Here is a 19,069-nt window from a genome sequence, read left to right on the forward strand (position 1 = left end):
AGTCTCCCTCTTACCCTGGCCGGTTGGCTCAGCGGTAGAGCGTCGGCCTGGCATGCAGAAGTCCCGGGTTCGATTCCCGGCCAGGGCACATAGGAGAAGCGCCCATTTGCTTCTCCACCCTCCCTCCTTCCTCTCTGTCTCTCTCTTCCCCTCCCGCAGCCAAGGCTCCATTGGAGCAAAGATGGCCCGGGCGCTGGGGATGGCTCCTTGGCCTCTGCCCCAGGCGCTAGAGTGGCTCTGGTCGCGGCAGAGCGATGCCCCGGAGGGGCAGAGCATCGCCCCCTGGTGGGCAGAGCATCGCTCCTGGTGGGCGTGCCGGGTGGATCCCGGTCGGGCGCATGCGGGAGTCTGTCTGACTGTCTCTCCCTGTTTCCAGCTTCAGAAAAAATACAAAAAAAAAAAATAATCAAATAAAAAATAAAGTCTCCCTCTTGATGGAATACTGTATCTTGAAGGGCTATATGTTATTCATCTTGCATCCCCAGAGGTAATGCACATAAAGTCCTCCCAGTTTCTCAAATGCTTCCGGTGAAATTCCTGGCCCCTCATTTTCCACATCTCTCCATTGTAAGCTTTATCAACGCTGCCTCCGCTACAGTTACACGGGGAAACTCTTTTCCCACACAGGCGCTTTGCAGCGGGGTTTCAGGACAGCCACGCCCACACCCCTCCAGCCTCCGGCACCAGACCACCCGCTGCCTTGCCGCCACCCCTCAGGCCCCGCCCACCTCTTCCAGTCCCTCGCAAGCCCCGCCTCCAGGCCCTGCCTGTGCCGGGCGCACGCTCCACCCACGCCGTACCCGCGCCACGCCCCCTGCGTGGGGTTCACGCCCGCCCCTCACATCTCCGACTGCGCGGCCCGCCCCGGATGTCCGCCGCGCGCAGGCTGGAGGAGGACATGGCGAAGCAGGTACCGTAGGCGGAGCAGTGGGCCCAAGTTCGAGGATGGCAGGGAGAGAAAGCATAGGGTGAAACCGGGCCGCTGGGTCCGGGAGCTGAACCGGGGCCTCGGAGCTGTTCAGTGGGGGGAGTCTTGTTTTGCTGCTTCTTTCTGGGCAGCCGGAGCCGGGTGCAGAGAACCCAAGAGTGGGGTTGGGGAGGGAGCAGGGAAATCGGTGGTATTTTGGTGGAAATCCCTCTTTGCCTGCCCAAAAATAAGTACAGCGGGTTCTTTTCCAGAGTCATTTCATTAATAAAGTTGATGAGAAGCGTAGGAACTTAACTCTTGCTTATATTAATTAGCCTATGGTAATCTCGGTTTTCTTATAGCACCTCGTTTGGCGTAGAGCTGCAGAACCTGGCCTGGATTACGTAACTTGCCCCGGGCCTTGATTGCAGGTGGCAAACCTGTGGACGGAGCCTGTGCTCCAGGAATGTATTTTAGGAAGACTCCTAGATCCCTTTTAGTAACATTTCTGAGTGTTTAGGCACGATAACTTGTTATCCTCCTCTAATCCTCACAGAAAACTTCGGCGAGGTATTGTCCCTAGTTTACAAACCAAAAACTATTGGTAATGCTTAGTGATAACACTGAGAATTGTGAGCCTGGATTCCGATCCAGGTCTGGCCCTTTGCAACAGATTGTTCCAGTTTCTGAAGCACATTAGACAATAACGAAAGTTGAAAATACACAAATAACATGAATAATCAGTCTAAAGTTGCTTTGCAGACTTTAAAATATTTTCTAGAAACATGTATGACCTTAAATGTTGGAGTTGGAAAAAGAAATGATAACCTAGGCCTTTCAGACTTAAGAAATTGGCACTCGTGTTTCCTTTAATACCAAATGCCTTTATTCAGAGAAGGTGAAAAATTACAGTTCAAATGTTGAAGTGGGGCAGGTGCCTGCAATGTAGAGTGGGGCTTTGTTTTGGTTAGAATTGTCATTGAAAGTAAGAGTTTAAACTCCTTTCAAATGTTCTTCAAAAGTGGGAGGCAGGGATAAAGCATTATTATTATGAATGAACTAGTCTTGTTGCTTCAAATGTCTAGTGTACAGGACTTCCTTGTTAATATTCTGAATTTGACCTTTGATATTTATGGTACATTGAGGTGAAAAAGGATTCCGATGCAATGTCTGAATTTTTTGTACCATCAGATTTAATATCTACATTTAATATTAAAAACAAAATTTCTGACTTCACCAGTTTATACAAGCCACTCATCTCTCTATGTGGTTCAACTCTCCTTTCCCCCCACTCCGTGTTTTACTGTTACTAATAACTACTAACCTATTTTTGCAAAGCTACACTGTGCCAACGACTGTATTGGGGGCTTCATATTCATTCTCATTCACTCTTCACAATCACCCTGTATATAGTGTTTTATCAACATTTGTATCTCTCCCCCCTCCTGTATCCCAGTTAAAAGTGATGCTATCTCATACTCACTAACCAACATTACACTCTTGCTCCTCTTTTTGCATTCTATATCATGTAGTGCTTCTCCCTTTAAATCACACATTTTGGGATTATTGACTTTCCTGTCTCCTAAAATCCCAGTGGAGTGTGGTTTTCAATCTTTTATTTTGTCAACTTGTTTCATAACCACGATGTAAACCTTGATTACACTTGATTCTCCCCAATAATGGAGGGATGTACTGACTAGAATCTCTAAGGTAACACTGTACTATAGAAATATATATATATATATAATGCGATTCACATAGGTAATTTTAACTTTTTTATTAGCCATACTAAAATTGGATGAAAATTTAATCAAACATCATCAAAATACTATCTCAACATGTAATCAATATTTTTAAAATTTTATTGAAATACTTTTACTTTTTTCTTTTGTGCTAAGTCTTCTAAATCTAAGTATATTTTACACTTAGAGCTTAACTCAATTCATTCTGGCCATTTTCCAAGTATTCAGTAGCCATAGATGGCAAGTTGATACATTATTGGAAAGCAATCCTTAAAAAAAAAGGATAGGCATAGTTGTTCTTTTAATTGCCCCCATTCTGAAACTTCTTACACTCCTTCCCTGTGGCTTTGCACTACACCAGTGTTGCTTACACCAGTCTGAGCAACAGAATTTTGCAGGGCATAGAAGCATTCAGAGTCCTTGGACCCTGTGCCAGACCTACTGAATCAGATTCTCTTGGACCTACTGTGTATTCATTTTCTTTTTTAAAATTCTTTATTGATTGATTTTTTAGAGAAAGAGGAAGGGAGAGAGAAAAATATCGATTTTTTTTATTGTTCCACCTATTCATGCACTCATTGGCTGATTCTTGTATGTGCCCTGACAGGGGATCCAACCCTCCACCCTGGCATATGGAGACACTGTCACCAACTGAGCTACCCAGCTAGGGCCTGAACCTGGATTGTTAATTTGCTCCTGTTTATGCATTGTAGAGGGTTACTAAATACCCGGTGAATGAAACTTTTCAACCAAAAGAGACTTTTACATCTGATCATGCAGTCATCTAAATTAAATATTTTAGTGAATATTACTTATATGAAATCTAAAAACGTGCAAAACAATTCTCCATATCCCTTAGAGGTACATGTTTCTTTGTGCAGCTGTGATATACTTCCTAAGATTAGCATTCATCAGCATATAAATAAGAGGTTCATTATTAATAAGTAGTTCAGATGGGTAAACAACTTGCTCCTTTTTTCCCCATCTCAGGTGATCAGGTGCAAGGCTGCGGTTGCCTGGGAGGCTGGAAAGCCCCTCTCCATAGAGGAGGTAGAGGTGGCGCCGCCAAAGGCTCATGAAGTTCGAATCAAGGTAATGTTGCACCTAAGGCAGTGGAAAAGAAGACTTAGAGTTACATCTCTGGATAGATTAATACTCTGAGTTCTGCAGAGGATAAAGCCCAAAGGAGAGGGTCGAGAGCAAGGTATTCAAAGTCATCCAACCACAGAATCACAACAGCCTTCTCTTGTTTTACCCCTCTCACCTTTGCAGCGCCTCTCCACCTTTTAGCTTTGGTGTTGGGCGGAGCAGCCTTCCCAGGGAGCACTGGATTACTGCAGGTTATTTCTGTAGCCTAGGTTTATGGGGACTTTGTAGGATATTTCCCTTCCTAATGATTCCAAAACTTAAAATGTATGGTGGCACATTAGAAACAAAGAACAAATGGTCTTTAGTTTTGTTAGATGAGACTTCAAATAAGGTTTGGGAAGAGGCTCCTGATTAACTGGAGCAACAACCATGTGAAGTCAGCTTAATTAGAGAACTTTAAATACTGACCCTTGCAAGCAGGGCCCGAGTTCAGGGGCTTCATGCATTCATTATTCCAGTGATTCTTAACCTCTGCTCTGGCAGAGAAATGAAGCTATCCCAGGAGAGGGGCGTATTGCACAAAGCAACCAGCTGGATGTTTTTAGCATTCTACTCTATTTGTTTTGAAATAAATTAATGGTTTAAACTGATGACCTTTGAATAAAACGAGTGTTCTAGAAATATCAGCTCTTTGTGCTATAAATTCAAGTAAACATCCCCTGTCCCACCTCCAAACACACAGCATGTAAACATGTACTGGCTCAGGAATTACATGTATCCGATCAGGGAAGTGCAGGGTCAAATAACTTTGTTGTTGTTGTGTTAGGGTAAGAGGCAGACAGGAAGGGAGAGAGCTGAGAAGTGTTAGCTCATAGTTGCAGCACTTTAGTTGTTCATTGATTGCTTCTCATACATGACTTGACGGGGGTGGGGGGTCTCCAGCCAGTGACCCCTTGTTCAAGCCAGTGACCATGGAGTTGTGTCCATGATTCTGCGCTCAAGACGGTGACCTGGGGGTTTCAAACCTGGAATCTCAGTGTCCCAGGTCAACGTTGTAAACACTGCATCACCACTGGTCCAAATAACTATAAGATCCTTTATAATCCTGACCCAAGAATCTGAAATCTTATAATAATTAAGTTAAGAAATTAACCTGAGCCCTGGCCGGTTGGCTCAGCGGTAGAGCGTCGGCCTAGCGTGTGGAGGACCCGGGTTCGATTCCCGGCCAGGGCACAGAGGAGAAGCGCCCATTTGCTTCTCCACCCCTCCGTCGCGCTTTCCTCCCTCTCTCTCTTCCCCTCCCGCAGCCAAGGCTCCATTGGAGCAAAGATGGCCCGGGCGCTGGGGATGGCTCTGTGGCCTCTGCCTCAGGCGCTAGAGTGGCTCTGGTCGCAACATGGCGACGCCCAGGATGGGCAGAGCATCGCCCCCTGGTGGGCAGAGCGTGTCCCCTGGTGGGCGTGCCAGGTGGATCCCGGTCGGGCGCATGCGGGAGTCTGTCTGACTGTCTCTCCCTGTTTCCAGCTTCAGAAAAATGAAAAAAAAAAAAGAAAAAGAAAAAAAAAAGAAATTAACCTGATTGTGATTTTTGCCACTGAAAAAGAACGTTTGTCCTGAATTTCTGTATGGGCACATTGAGTTCAGCTGTCTTCCCTGGGAAACTGCTAACAAATAGCAAAGAAAGTTTCATTGTAAGTGAGCATGTAGGAGAGAAGCAGTGAAGCATAAATACACTATAAGAATTTCCCTTTCTGTTCTTTCTTGATGGTTTGGAAAGATAACATAACTTGAAAACAAGAGAGGGATAAAGAGCTTATTCAAGTAGAATTTGTTTGTGGCTGCTAAAAGGAAGTTGGTTCCACTAAAACAGGCAGCCCCAAACTATGGCCCCGCGGGCTGCATGCGGCCCCCCGCCGCACTTCCGGAAGGGGCACCTCTTTCATTGGTGGTCAGTGAGAGGAGCACTGTATGTGGCGGCCCTCCAACGGTCTGAGGGACAGTGAACTGGCCCCCTGTGTAAAAAGTTTGGAGACCCCTGCACTAAAAGCTCTGGGTTTTGGCACAGAACAAGCACGCTGGCATATTTCAGAAGTAGTCCATAGCTTTTTAGAAGTCACATTCCCAGCAGTCATGAAGAGGCTAGCAGTGAGATGGCTTTGCACACAGGTGCCGTTTCTCTTCATACCTAAAGACACAGTGCCAGTACAGTCACCTATTTACTTCGTCTTGCTAATATGCACTGAAAAGGAGAATAGATGTACCACTTTTCATTGCGTGTAAATATACTAGTACATTTTTGGGGTTTACTTGTTTTTTGTTTTGTTTTGTTTTGTTTTTAATAATTTTATTTTTTTAATGGGGTGACATCAATAAATCAGGATACATATATTCAAAGATAACAAGTCCAGGTTATCTTGTCGTTCAATTATGTTGCATACCCACCACCCAAAGTCAGATTGTCCTCTGTCACCTTCTATCTTGTTTTCTTTGTGCCCCTCCCCACCCCCTTTCCCTCTCCCATTCCCCCCTTCCCCCCCCCCCCCCCCGTAACCACCACACTCTTATCAATGTCTCTTAGTTTCACTATTATGTCCCACCTACATATGGAATAATACAGTTCCTGGTTTTTTCTGATTTACTTATTTCGCTTCGTATCATGTTATCAAGATCCCACCATTTTGCTGTAAATGTTCTGATGTCATCATTTCTTATGGCTGAGTAGTATTCCATAGTGTATATGTGCCACATCTTCTTTATCCAATCCTCTATTGAGGAACACTTGGGTTGTTTCCATGTTTGGCCACTGTGAACAATGCTGCAATAAACATGGGGCTGCATGTGTCTTTACGTATCAATGTTTCTGAGTTTTGGGGGTATATACCCAGTAGAGGGATTGCTGGGTCATAAGGTAGTTCTATTTTCAGTTTTTTGAGGAACCACCATACTTTCTTCCATAATGGTTGTACTACTTTACATTCCCACCAACAGTGTATGAGGGTTCCTTTTTCTCCACAGCCTCTCCAACATTTGCTATTACCTGTCTTGCTAATAACAGCTAATCAGAACAGGTGTGAGGTGGTATCTCATTGCCGTTTGTTTTTTTTTTAATTTTTTATTTATTCATTTTAGAGAGGAGAGGGAGAGAGAGACAGAGAGAGAGAAGGGGGGGAGGAGTTGGAAGCATCAACTCCCATATGTGCCTTGACCAGGCAAGCCCAGGGTTTCGAACTGCCGACCTCAGCATTTCCAGGTTGATGCTTTATCCACTGCGCCACCACAGGTCAGGCCTCATTGCCGTTTTGATTTGCATTTCTCTAATAGCTAAAGAAGATGAGCATCTTTTCATATATCTGTTGGCCATTTGTATTTCTTCCTGGGAGAAGTGTCTATTCATATCCTCTTCCCATTTTTTTATTGGATTGTTTGTTTGTTTGTTATTGAGTTTTATGAGTTCTTTGTATATTTTGGATATTAGGCCCTTATCTGAGCTGTTGTTTGAAAATATCATTTCCCATTTAGTTGGCTTTCTGTTTATTTTGTTATCAGTTTCCCTTGCTGAGCAAAAACTTCTTAGTCTGATGTAGTCCCATTCATTAATTTTTGCCTTCACTTCTCTTGCCATTGGAGTCAAATTCATAAAATGCTCTTTAAAACCCAGGTCCATGAGTTGAGTACCTATGTCTTCTTCTATGTACTTAATTGTTTCAGGTCTTATGTTTAGATCTTTGATCCATTTTGAGTTAATTTTTGTACAGGGGGAGAGACTGTAGTCTAGTTTCATTCTTTTGCATGTGGCTTTCCAGTTTTCCCAGCACCATTTATTGAAGAGGCTTTCTTTTCTCCATTGTGTGTTGTTGGCCCCTTTATCAAAAATTATTTGACTATATATATGTGGTTTTATTTCTGGACTTTCTATTCTGTTCCATTGGTCTGAGTGTCTATTTTTCTGCCAATACCATGCTGTTTTGATTGTCGTGGCCATATAATAGAGTTTGAAGTCAGGTATTGTAATGCCCCCAGCTTCATTCTTTTTCTTTAGGATTGCTTTGGCTATTCGGGGTTTTTTATAGTCCCATATAAATCTGATGATTTTTTGCTCTATTTCTTTAAAAAACGTCATTGGAAGTTTGATGGGAATTGCATTAAATTTGTATATTGCTTTGGGTAATATAGCCATCTTGATTATATTTATTCTTCCTAGCCAAGAACAAGGTACATTCTTCCATCTCATTATATCTTTTTCGATTTCCCTTAACAATGGTTTATAGTTTTCATTATATAAGTCCTTTACATTCTTTGTTATGTTTATTCCTAAGTATTTTATTTTTTTGTTGCAATTGTGAAGGGGATTATTCTTTTGAGTTCATTCTCAGTTGTTTCATTGTTGGCATATAGAAAGGCTATTGACTTCTGTATGTTAATTTTGTGTCCTGCGACCTTACTGTATTGGCTTATTGTTTCTAGTAGTCTTTTTGTGGATTCTTTGGGGTTTTCGATGTATAGGATCATATCATCTGCAAAAAGTGATACCTTTACTTCTTCTTTTCTGATATGGATGCCTTTTATTTTTTTGTCTTGTCTGATTGCTCTGGCTAGAACCTCTAGTACCACATTAAATAAGAGTGGAGAGAGTGGACAACCCTGTCTCGTTCCTGATTTAAGGGGGAAAGCCTTCAGTTTAGTGCCATTTAATATGATGTTAGCTGATGGTTTATCATATATGGCCTTTATCATGTTGAAATATTTTCCTTCTATACCCATTTTGTTGAGAGTCTTAAACATAAAATTGTGTTGTATTTTATCGAAAGCCTTTTCTGCGTCTATTGATAAGATCATGTGGTTTTTGTTCTTTGTTTTGTTGATATGGTGTATTACGTTAACCATTTTACGTATGTTGAACCATCCTTGAGATTCTGTGATGAATCCCACTTGATCATGATGTATTTTTTTTAATATGTTGTTGTATTCGATTTGCTAGTATTTTGTTTAGTATTTTAGCATCTGTATTCATTAGAGATATTGGTCTGTAGTTTTCTTTTTTTGTGCCATCCTTGCTTGGTTTTGGTATGAGGGTTATGTTGGCCTCATAAAATGTGTTTGGAAGTAATGCTTCTTCTTACTTGTTTGTTTTTTAATCGAGAGAGAGACAGACAGGAAGGGAGAGAGATGAGAAGCATCAACTTGTAGTTGTGTCACGTTAGATATTCATTGATTGCTTTCTCATATGTGCCTTGACTGGGTGGCTCCAACTAAGCCAGCAACCTTGGGCTTCAAGCCAGTGACCTTGCGCTCAAGCTAGTGAGTCCATGTTCAAGCCAGCAAACTTGGGGTTTTTTTTTTTTGTTTTGTTTTTTTTAATTTTTATTTATTTATTTATTCATTTTAGAGGGGGGAGAGAGAAAGAGAGAGAGAGAGAAGGGGGAGGAGCAGGAAGCATCAACTCCCATATGTGCCTTGACCAGGCAAGCCAGGGTTTTGAACTGGCAACCTCAGTGTTTCCAGGTTGACGCCTTATCCACTGCGCCACCACAGGTCAGGCAAACTTGGGGTTTTAAAGCTGGGTTCAAAACCCTCTATCCACTGCACCATCACCTGGTCAGGCTAAATACACTAGTACTTTTATGTGCTACTAAAAAAAGGTTGCTAGTTCTAGTTGTTAAGATGCCATCTATTTGTAAGCAATTACTGATTTTACAGAGGTTAAAATATGAAAGAAATGTATACCAGAAACAATGAAGTAAAAGTAAAAGTATTAAAGTAAAAGTGCCTTTCCTGTGAGCTATGCCTCATTCTGAATTACATGCACACATACTTAAACGCTCTTTATTTGAATATCCTGATAGATTATTGCCACTGCAATTTGCCACACTGATGCCTATACCCTGAGCGGGGCTGATCCTGAAGGGAGTTTTCCAGTAATCTTGGGACATGAAGGTGCTGGAATTGTGGAGAGTGTTGGTGAAGGAGTTACTAAGCTAAAGGCAGGTAAGAAGGTATTTGAACCACTTATTTTAAATTTTTGGCTTATTTCCATAGGGAATAGCATTTCTGATAAACTACACATTATTTATGAGCAAGTTATCACCTAAGAAAGTTGTCAAGGTTGATTTCATTCCTCACCCAGGAAGCAAGGTGGGGCAAAAGTAGGTTTACAGTTGGTCGTATGGAAAATAATACAATAATTAATAAATAACACAAGAATAAACTGTTTCTCATACTCACAAATAATAACACAAGAATACTGCATTTTACACACAACATAAATCTACTTTTTCCCATTGATGTTTGATGGGTTTTTCCTCTGGTTTTGCAAACTGCTGTTCATCTGCAACTGTTAAAAACATTACCAAAGCCAGTATTGTCCAATTAAACAAGAATTTTTAAAGATGCATCAGTGAGTCAGTATATTGAGGCACATAACTCCTTGTTCTCCAGGTACTGGTTTAAAAGTTTGCTTTAATAAAAATTTTGAAACATAATCTCTGCAGAGTTAGGCAGTGTGGGAATGGCATTACGGAGGCACAGCTCTAGGCTTGGAAGTGTAACTTTCCAAAGCCGAATGAGTTGACAGGAATGGGAATTTGCGGAGGCTTCAGATGCATTGGAAGTAGGTGCTGCCTAGTCAGGATAATGTCTTTGCCTTTGTTTTCCAGGTGATACTGTCATCCCACTTTATATTCCCCAGTGTGGAGAATGCAAATTTTGTCTAAATCCTAAAACAAACCTTTGCCAGAAGATTAGGTTTGTATCTTTTTATTTTATTCTTAAAATAAGAGGTCATCTTAATGATAAGTGTGTGGCAATTTATACAGAGCATTCTACATAAATTATTTCATTCTGTCTTTATAGCAACTGTCAATCATCATTAGTATCCCCGTTTTCATAGATGAGGAAGTTAAGACTCAGAAATTAAGTAGTTTGCCCACTATCATCAGCTATTAAGAGAGAAAACTGAATTTTCTGAATTCATTTTTTTTCAACACTAAGCTAAATTTGGCAACATGTTTAGTAAGAGGGACATGCTTATGAAATTAATGAAAACTTTTTTATGTTCGTTTTATTGTCTATGAAATTAAAGTGATAAAAACTTACTGCCCTGGCCGGATTGTTCGGTTTGGTTGGAGCACCGTCCCAAAGCTCAGAGGTTGCCGGTTTGATTCCCAGTCATGGTACATACAGGAACAGATTGATGTTCCTGTCTCTTTCTCTCCCTTTCTCTATCTCTAAAATCAATAAAATAAACATTAAAAAAACCATCTACAAGAGATAACATAACCTCTCAACCTGGGAAAGGTAGTTACTTTATTACAGTAAGATGAACAGCTCTTAAATACTTCTTGAATTTGCTTCCTTTTTTGTTTTTTATTGAAGTAGAACAGACATGTAATAAAGTACTTAAAGTATACAAATCTTAAGCGTACAGCTCCGCATGACCAGATGGTATACAGTGGATAGAGCTTTGGCCTGGAATGCTGAGGACCCAGGTGTGAAACCCCAAGGTCACTGGCTTGAGGCAGGCTCACCAGCTTGAGCACAGGGTTGCCAACCTCAGTGTGGGATCATAGACTTGACCCCATGGTTGCTGGCTTGAGCCCAAGGTCGCTGGCTTGAGCAAAGGGTTACTCACTTTCTATACCCTCCCCCCGTCAAGGCACATATGCGAATGCAGTCAATGAACAACTAAGAAGCTGCAACGAAGAGAATTGATGTCTCTCTCTCCCTTCCTGTCCATCTGTCCCTATCTGCCCCTCTCTCTGACTATCTCTCTGTCTCTGTCAAAAAAAAGAAAAAGTAATCAGTGAACAACTAAGGTGCCACAACTACGAGTTGATGCTTCCCATCATTCTCCCTTTCTGTCTGTCTGTGCCAGTCTGTCTGCACGTCTCTTGCTCACTAAAAAAAAAAAAAAAAGTGTGCAGCTGAATTAATTTTTTGGTATATGCATACCTAATGGTTAGAATCATCACCCAGATCAAAATAGAGAACCCTTCCAGCACCCTACAAAGTCCATCATGTTCCTTCCAAGTCAATACCTGCCTCCCTTAAAGGTAACCAACCAACCACTACTATGATTTCTTTGACTGTACAACTTTATATCAGTAGAGTTATGCATTATGTGCTCTTTTGTCTGGTTTCTTTCATCCACAGTGTCTAAAAGATGACTCTAAGTTGCCCTGTCATTTCCCATTCCACGTACCACTGCTTTCTCTCAGTATTTCCCTGGGGTTGGAATGCTGAGTCAGGATACACTCTCATGAGCAGCATAGGGGAGATTCGTTTGTTCTTGCCTTTGTTTTCTAATACCATTAACAGAATCAGTTTACATTTTTGGAAAACAAAATTCCATTTGTTTTATAACATAAATCCAATTTTGGCAAAGCTAGAGCAAAAATAAATTGTCGTCTTCAAAGGGAATTTCAGACAGCTGTGACAATTTTTGCAACACATCTAATATAGAAATGGTAATGGGCTTCTGTGGCTATCTGTAACCTTTTAGAGAGGGTCAAGTCCTTTCAGAGCTTAAGAAGTTTCTTAATCACCTATTTTTTGTGAACTCCTCTGAGAAGAAGTGATTGCTCATTAAGGAGGGCTAATCAAACAAGATGCTCTTATAAAGATACAACAGTTTTTTTTGTTGTTTTTTTGTGACAGAAACAGAGGGACAAATAGGGACAGACAGGAAGGGAGAGAGATGAGAAGCATCAATTCTTCGTTGTGGCTCCTTAGTTGTTCATTGATTGCTTTCTCATATGTGCCTTGATGGGGAGGGGGGCTACAGCAGACCAAGTGACCCCTTGCTCAAGCCAGCAACCTTGGGTCCAAGCTGGTGAGCTTTGCTCAAACCAGATGAGCCCGCGCTCAAGCCGGCAACCTCGGGGTTTTGAATCTGGGTCCTCTGCGTCCCAGTCTGACGCTCTCTCCACTGTGCCACCACCTGGTCAGGCAACAGTTCTATTTGGTAGAGTTTGTCACCTGTTTGCTCTTTGTTTCTGGTCATATTTTTGTTTTTCTCTCAAAGGACATGTATTTACTAATGCATCCAGAGGCAATCCATTTCTCTTCATCTGTGTATTTGTTTAATCAGATACTATTCCAGAGGATTTGTATCTAAGGATATACATCAAATTATAGTGTTTATTTTTATTAAAGATAACAAATATTTATCAATCACTCTGTACCAGGCAAAATGCTCATGCTTTACACAGCATCTCATTTGATTGTTTTAGAAGTCTGTGAGCAAGATACAATTGTCCTGTGCATTTTCTAGTGAGGAAATTAAGGCACTAAGGTTAGTTAACACCCAAGATCACACAGGCGTTGAACTCCAGTGTGTCTGACTTTAGGGCTCCTCCTCCTAAACAAGACATTGTATAAGCTAAAGATTTATCATCAAAAATAATTTTTGTTGCCGTGTTTCATATTGGTTGCTTTTGTGAGTTTGTTCTCCTGTCCCCCTGCTATAACCAACTATACAAGGAAGAAAACTCGGAGAAAAAATGACTTGAATCCTTGAGGACTGTTACACTTTTTGAAAAAGGCCTCCTGAAAGACCTGTATCAACCAGTTTGACCATTAGCTGTCCTCTGCTAAGTGGCTCGTTGCATGAAGCCTCTGCTGGTATAGATGCTGGATTTGGCTATATGCTTTCTAAAGTTACCTTTGCTCACTGAGTTTTATGATGGAATTTTAAAATAATTTCATCTGATCCATAAGTTGTTAAAAATTACTTCAGGCCTGACTATGTGGTAGCACAGTGAATAGAGTGTTGGATTGGGATGCAGAGAACCCAGGTTCGAAAGCCCAAGGTCGCCGGCTTGAGCATGGGATCATCCGGCTTAAGCACAGGGTCACTGGCTTTGAGCGAGGGATCATAGACATGACCCTGTGGTCACTGGCTTGAGCCCAAAGGTCGCTGGCTTGAGCAAGGGGTCACTTGGTCCGCTGTAGCCCCTTGGTCAAGGAACATATGAGAAAAGCAATCAATGAACAACTTAGGAGCCGCAACGAAGAATTGATGCTTCTCTTCTCTCTCCCTTCCTGTCTATCTGTCCCTATCTGTCCCTTTCTTTGTCTCTCACACACACACACACAAAAAAAATTACTTCAGTACAATAAGATCCAGAAGGTTACTGAATGTTGGAAAAGATACATAAGATTATAAATCTCTTATAATTTTCCCTAATATAGCATTCCTGAAAGATGGTAAGTTATTAATGCATGCATTAGAAATTGGACTTTCAATTTTAGCTCACTTTCCTATTTATTACACATTAGTTTTAAAACTAGTTTATTTTTATTATGGATTTTAGGAGACCTAATTCTACCCTTTTTCCCTTTTTTATTTTCTTTAGAGTCACTCAAGGGAAAGGCTTAATGCCAGATGGCACTAGCAGATTTACTTGCAAAGGAAAGACAATTTTACATTACATGGGAACCAGCACGTTCTCTGAATATACGGTTGTGGCTGATATCTCTGTTGCTAAAATTGATCCTTTAGCACCTTTGGATAAAGTCTGCCTCCTGGGTTGTGGCATTTCAACTGGTTATGGTGCTGTTGTGAACACTGCCAAGGTAAGTGTTGGCCTGGCTTTTAGTTTCTGCCTTCTAATTTGATACAGCAGAGCTTTGCTGGAATAACGAGGTTGGCCCGATCTGTAGGAAACCTAGTAATTTTCTTGACTCTTGTGGAAGGAGTACCTCATAGACTGCCTCACTGTTAGGTGGAGCCTGGCTCTACTTGTGCTGTCTTCGGCCTCGGAGGAGTTGGATTGGCAGTGATCATGGGCTGTAAGGTGGCTGGTGCGTCCCGGATCATTGGTGTGGATATCAATAAAGATAAATTTCCAAGGGCCAAGGAGTTTGGAGCCTCTGAATGTATCAACCCCCAGGACTTCAGTAAGCCCATCCAGGAAGTGCTCGTTGAGATGACTGATGGGGGAGTGGACTATTCCTTTGAGTGTATTGGTAATGTGAAGGTCATGGTGAGTGTGCTTGGCTTTTATTCCTTTCCCTCTTTCACTGTGTGTACGTGTAACTGCTTTTTATTAATAGAATGTTCTTAAGATTTAAAATTGTTTTGTTTCTGGAAAGGAAAAGTCCCTTGATAAGAATTATTCTAATAGAAGAAGGTAAAAATAACTATTTGAACTACAAGTGGGAAATGATACTAGAATGGCTCAGGGAAGGAGGAAGAAAAATGTTTCTTTGCCTTCCAGTGTATCCTGAATCTTTGAGAAGTCCACTTAAATAAAAAGGCAGAATGATGGCAGTTGTAGAAAGCATGAGATTTAAAATTAAATATACCCCACATACTACAATATATCAGTGACCTCAAGCACTCAGTTTGCTCATGTAAAATACACACAGTAGCAGCACTTACTTGACATGAAACAGACATTCAGCAAAGGTATTAGTTACTTCTCTGCCTGCTTCTTTTATTAAAGTCTTTAGAATTTTGAACTAGTATTTACTTTTAAAAATGGACAGCAAGTAAAAGCTTTAAATTCTTTCAAATTGTGTTAATTTTTAGCCAAGGAAGTTAATTTTTTAAAGAACTGTTAAAATCATTCAGTAAAGTTAAATTTACTAAACATTCCATTTGAGCATTTTGTTGCCATTTATGTTTAGATGGCTTTGTGAAACCCTCTCCCCGGAGGAGCTGCTGGGGAAGCAGATATCCCCAGCAGACGCACTGACTTCTGCGCTTTGTCCTGTCTGCCCGCAGAGAGCAGCGCTGGAGGCCTGCCACAAAGGCTGGGGCGTCAGCGTGGTGGTGGGAGTAGCTGCTTCCGGAGAAGAAATCGCTACTCGGCCGTTCCAGCTGGTCACAGGCCGCACGTGGAAAGGCACCGCCTTTGGAGGTAATTTGTTGGACGGGAGGAATACACTTTCTCTCTTATTTCCATTAGCTGAGTTTTCATTTCAGGCAGGTTTTCTTGTTTTAACAATACTTTTCACGGGCTACCTTCTCATCCTGAGTGGTTGCATATGATGTTATTACCTTTTTTTTTTTTTCCTGAAGTTGGAAACGGGGAGGCAGTCAGACAGACTCCCGCATGCGCCCGAGCAGATCCGCCCGACCAGATCCACCCGACATGCCCACCAGGGGCGATGCTCTGCCCACCTGGGGCGTTGGCTCTGTTGCAACCAGAGCCACTCTATTGCCTGGGGCAGAGGCCATGGAGCCATCCTCAGATCCCAGGCCAACTTTGCTCCAATGGAGCCTTGGCTGCGGGAGGGGAAGAGAGAGACAAAGAGGAAGGAGAGGGGGAGGGGTGGAGAAGCAGATGGGCGCTTCTCCTGTGTGCCCTGGCCGGGAATCAAACCCTGGACTCCCGCACGCCAGGCTGACACTCTACCACTGAGCCCACCGGCCAGGGCCTGATGTTATTTTAATAGAAGGGTTTCACACTTGGTCAGTATTCTCCTCTGAGGGTGGGGAGGTGCTCACCTTCTTCTGAAGCTCAAGCCCACATTTTACACACTTTAAAAGAGAAACAAATCAGTATTCTGTTAATTAGCCTGTGGTGGGGGGAGGGCAGGCATGAGAAGTTGGTTGCAGGGTAATCAAACATTTTCATTCATACTGAGTCATGTTGTGGAGTTAAATAAGTTATAGGCATTTTTTACTCATTTTTCCAGAGAGTATAGTGACCTCTGGATGTAAACATACTTCTGTCTGAATAGTACTGATTTCAGCAGTAACCAATACTAAATCTTAAACTGAAAATGTTAAATTAGACAAAGCCACATAGCAAAATTGGAAAGTTGCCAGAATGATTATCTTTCCCTGGTGTGATCCTAAAAAGTACATGTTTTGGGGGGGATTGTCTATGTTTTGATGGGTTCTTTAAAAAAGTAAAAATGTGTTCTCACTAACCTCTTAGGAAAAAGTTCATGTACCATGAGTTTTGAATGATCTGTGTTGAACAAGTATCTGTTAACACCCCTACCTTATATTATGGCAGCTTTTTTGAAAATCAGAGGAAACAATTGTGAAAGTATGCAAAAAGAAGAGTTTGGCCAAAGTTTTCCTTCTTTAAACTTTAGAATTTTCTATAGAAATGTCAAGCTGACAAAACTCCCCTTTCCAAAGCCCTCGATGCATGGTGAACTTGAATGTCTTCAGAGAGATATCTTAGGATCCACAGCTGGATTTGAAAGGGCTCTGTGCCTGGGTGACCGAGCCAGAGGTGTTGGGAGGAACCTCTGACTGAAGGCTCATCCTAGCACAGTGCTGTTCGGGAAATAAGCTGGAGCATTGGGGCCCCATGGGTGTTGCTAAAATATGACCCACAGCTGTGAATAGAAGTTTTGGTCTAGGGTTGTAGTTGTCTCAGTTAACAGGAATTTTAAAGAAGAAAGAAAAGACCCTGGCCAGTTGGCTCTGGTAGAGCTATGGCCAAGGGTGTGGTTGTCCTGGGTTCGATTCCCAGCCAGGGCACACAGGACAAGTGCCCATCTGCTTCTCCACCCTTCCCCCATTCCTTTCTTTTTATCTCCTTCTTCCTTTCCCGCAGCCAAGGCTGCACTGGAGCAAGTTGGCCTGGGTGCTGAGGATGGCTCCATGGCCTTGGGTCAGGCACTAAAATGGCTCCGGTGGGCTTGCCAGGTGGATCCTGGTCAGGCGCATGTGGGAGTCCATCTCTCTGCCCCCTCACTTCTCACTTAGGAAAATACCGGGGGGAAAAAAAAGGAAAGAAAAAGCCCTCAATTTTTATGGAAAAAATAATTGGTAGAGGATATAAAGAGAGGGATTTGGAAAAAAGCCCAAAAGAGGTTTGAAATATGGTCCGAAACATCCCTGCTTTAAAAAGAAGGAAGACTGCTTTGTTGATTTATTTCTTCTTTCAATACAAGTGAAATATTGAGGCATCTGATTTCCTACTTTGCTTTCAGTTTCACAGTTTACTATTCTAAGATACTGTCCCTATTCATTGTTGAATTTAAAACCAAAGAAATAGCCACGTATCACATCAATATTTTTCTCCCATGGATTTCATTATTATAGAATTCTTTGCTGTGTGGACCTAATATATAAGCTTATTCTAAGAATAATAGAGTTCTATCCTGGGGTAATCTAAAAGTCTCAATTGAGACTTAATGATATAGTAAATCAATACAGAAAAGGAAAATACTAAAAAGGCATTTACTTTTTTCTTAACTAATATTGTGCATTAAGTTCTCATCTCGATGCTAATTTTGAAGTTTTTCATTCCCATATAATGAAAAAATTTATTCTCATGTCTTTGTGTAACCCACAAAGTAATAAGCATACTGTAAGGATTTGTTGAAAAGTATTAATGAATAATTGTACGATTTCTTTTAGGATGGAAGAGTGTAGAAAGCGTCCCAAAGTTGGTATCTGAATATATGTCCAAAAAGATAAAAGTTGATGAGTTTGTGACTTACAATCTCTCTTTTGACCAAATTAACAAAGCCTTTGAACTGTTGCATGAAGGAAAGAGGTAAGCTTCCTCTTTAGCTACATATATTATGGACTATAGTAATGATTGGAGGTTTATGAAGTAAAAAATAACTGCTATAATGGTCTTAAAAGAAAAGATACCATTCAAACCTATGTTTATTGTTTCCTTCTCTTACAGCATCCGAACCGTTGTAAAGTTTTAAAGCCAAAGCAAAAATATACATCCATCCTTACAGTGAAGTCATGTGATCTGGTTGGAGCAGTTAGACAAGCAAAGAGAAATTCTTCCAAGTTCACAGCCTTAGACGTTCAGTAACTTCCTCTAGTGAATAATGTTTTATGTATTAGTATACCTCCAATCAGGGATAAGACTGCTCTGTCGTAAATCTTTTCTGGACTCTGCACAGGAATAATTGCTAGCTCATTAAGGAATTTTTTAACATAATAAAAGTAATTTCTGCCTATGTGTGGAAGTCCTTGTTTTGTGCTGACGTTATTCTCACAGTTCTTTCCCTATTATCTTTATTCTTCAAAGGAAAGATTGAGGAAGCAGGGCAATGGTGATTTTATGAACCTTGTCTGCTGCTGTCAGTAACTGTGGCTTAATTTTTAAGAGTCTCAGGCCCATTTACTAAAGAACAGATTTCCTTAGCCATCAGTGGCAAAGTCAGTCAGAGCTTAGGTCAGCTTCTGTGAGCTCATCTTGAGGGCAGGTACTTATACCTTGTTCAAACTTAAATACCTCCAGTTCCTACTGTGGTATCTGGCCCAAAGTGAGCATTAAAATTCATCATTGAAACTACCTTCTGTACTCAAGTGTATGTGTGTTGTTAGCTCTAAGAATTATTTCAAGATTATAAATATTATAGTTATTTTTGTACTGAATGTCCAAGTTCCCAGCAC

General features: G+C 41.4%; 1 protein-coding gene across 1 annotated transcript; it reads left to right on the plus strand.

Moving 5' to 3' along the window:
- The first annotated feature begins 814 nt into the window (after positions 1 to 814).
- Positions 815 to 18,630, plus strand: ADH5 (alcohol dehydrogenase 5 (class III), chi polypeptide). The gene is made up of 9 exons (XM_066280588.1): positions 815 to 910; positions 3,640 to 3,741; positions 9,582 to 9,723; positions 10,392 to 10,479; positions 14,091 to 14,310; positions 14,460 to 14,720; positions 15,464 to 15,599; positions 18,068 to 18,206; positions 18,345 to 18,630. The coding sequence occupies exons 1-9, from the start codon at positions 869 to 871 to the stop codon at positions 18,367 to 18,369; spliced, it is 1,155 nt and encodes a 384-aa protein (XP_066136685.1). The 5' UTR covers positions 815 to 868; the 3' UTR covers positions 18,370 to 18,630.
- The last annotated feature ends 439 nt before the right edge of the window (positions 18,631 to 19,069 follow it).

Source organism: Saccopteryx bilineata, chromosome 5, assembly GCF_036850765.1.
Source record: "Saccopteryx bilineata isolate mSacBil1 chromosome 5, mSacBil1_pri_phased_curated, whole genome shotgun sequence".
NCBI lineage: Eukaryota > Metazoa > Chordata > Mammalia > Chiroptera > Emballonuridae > Saccopteryx > Saccopteryx bilineata.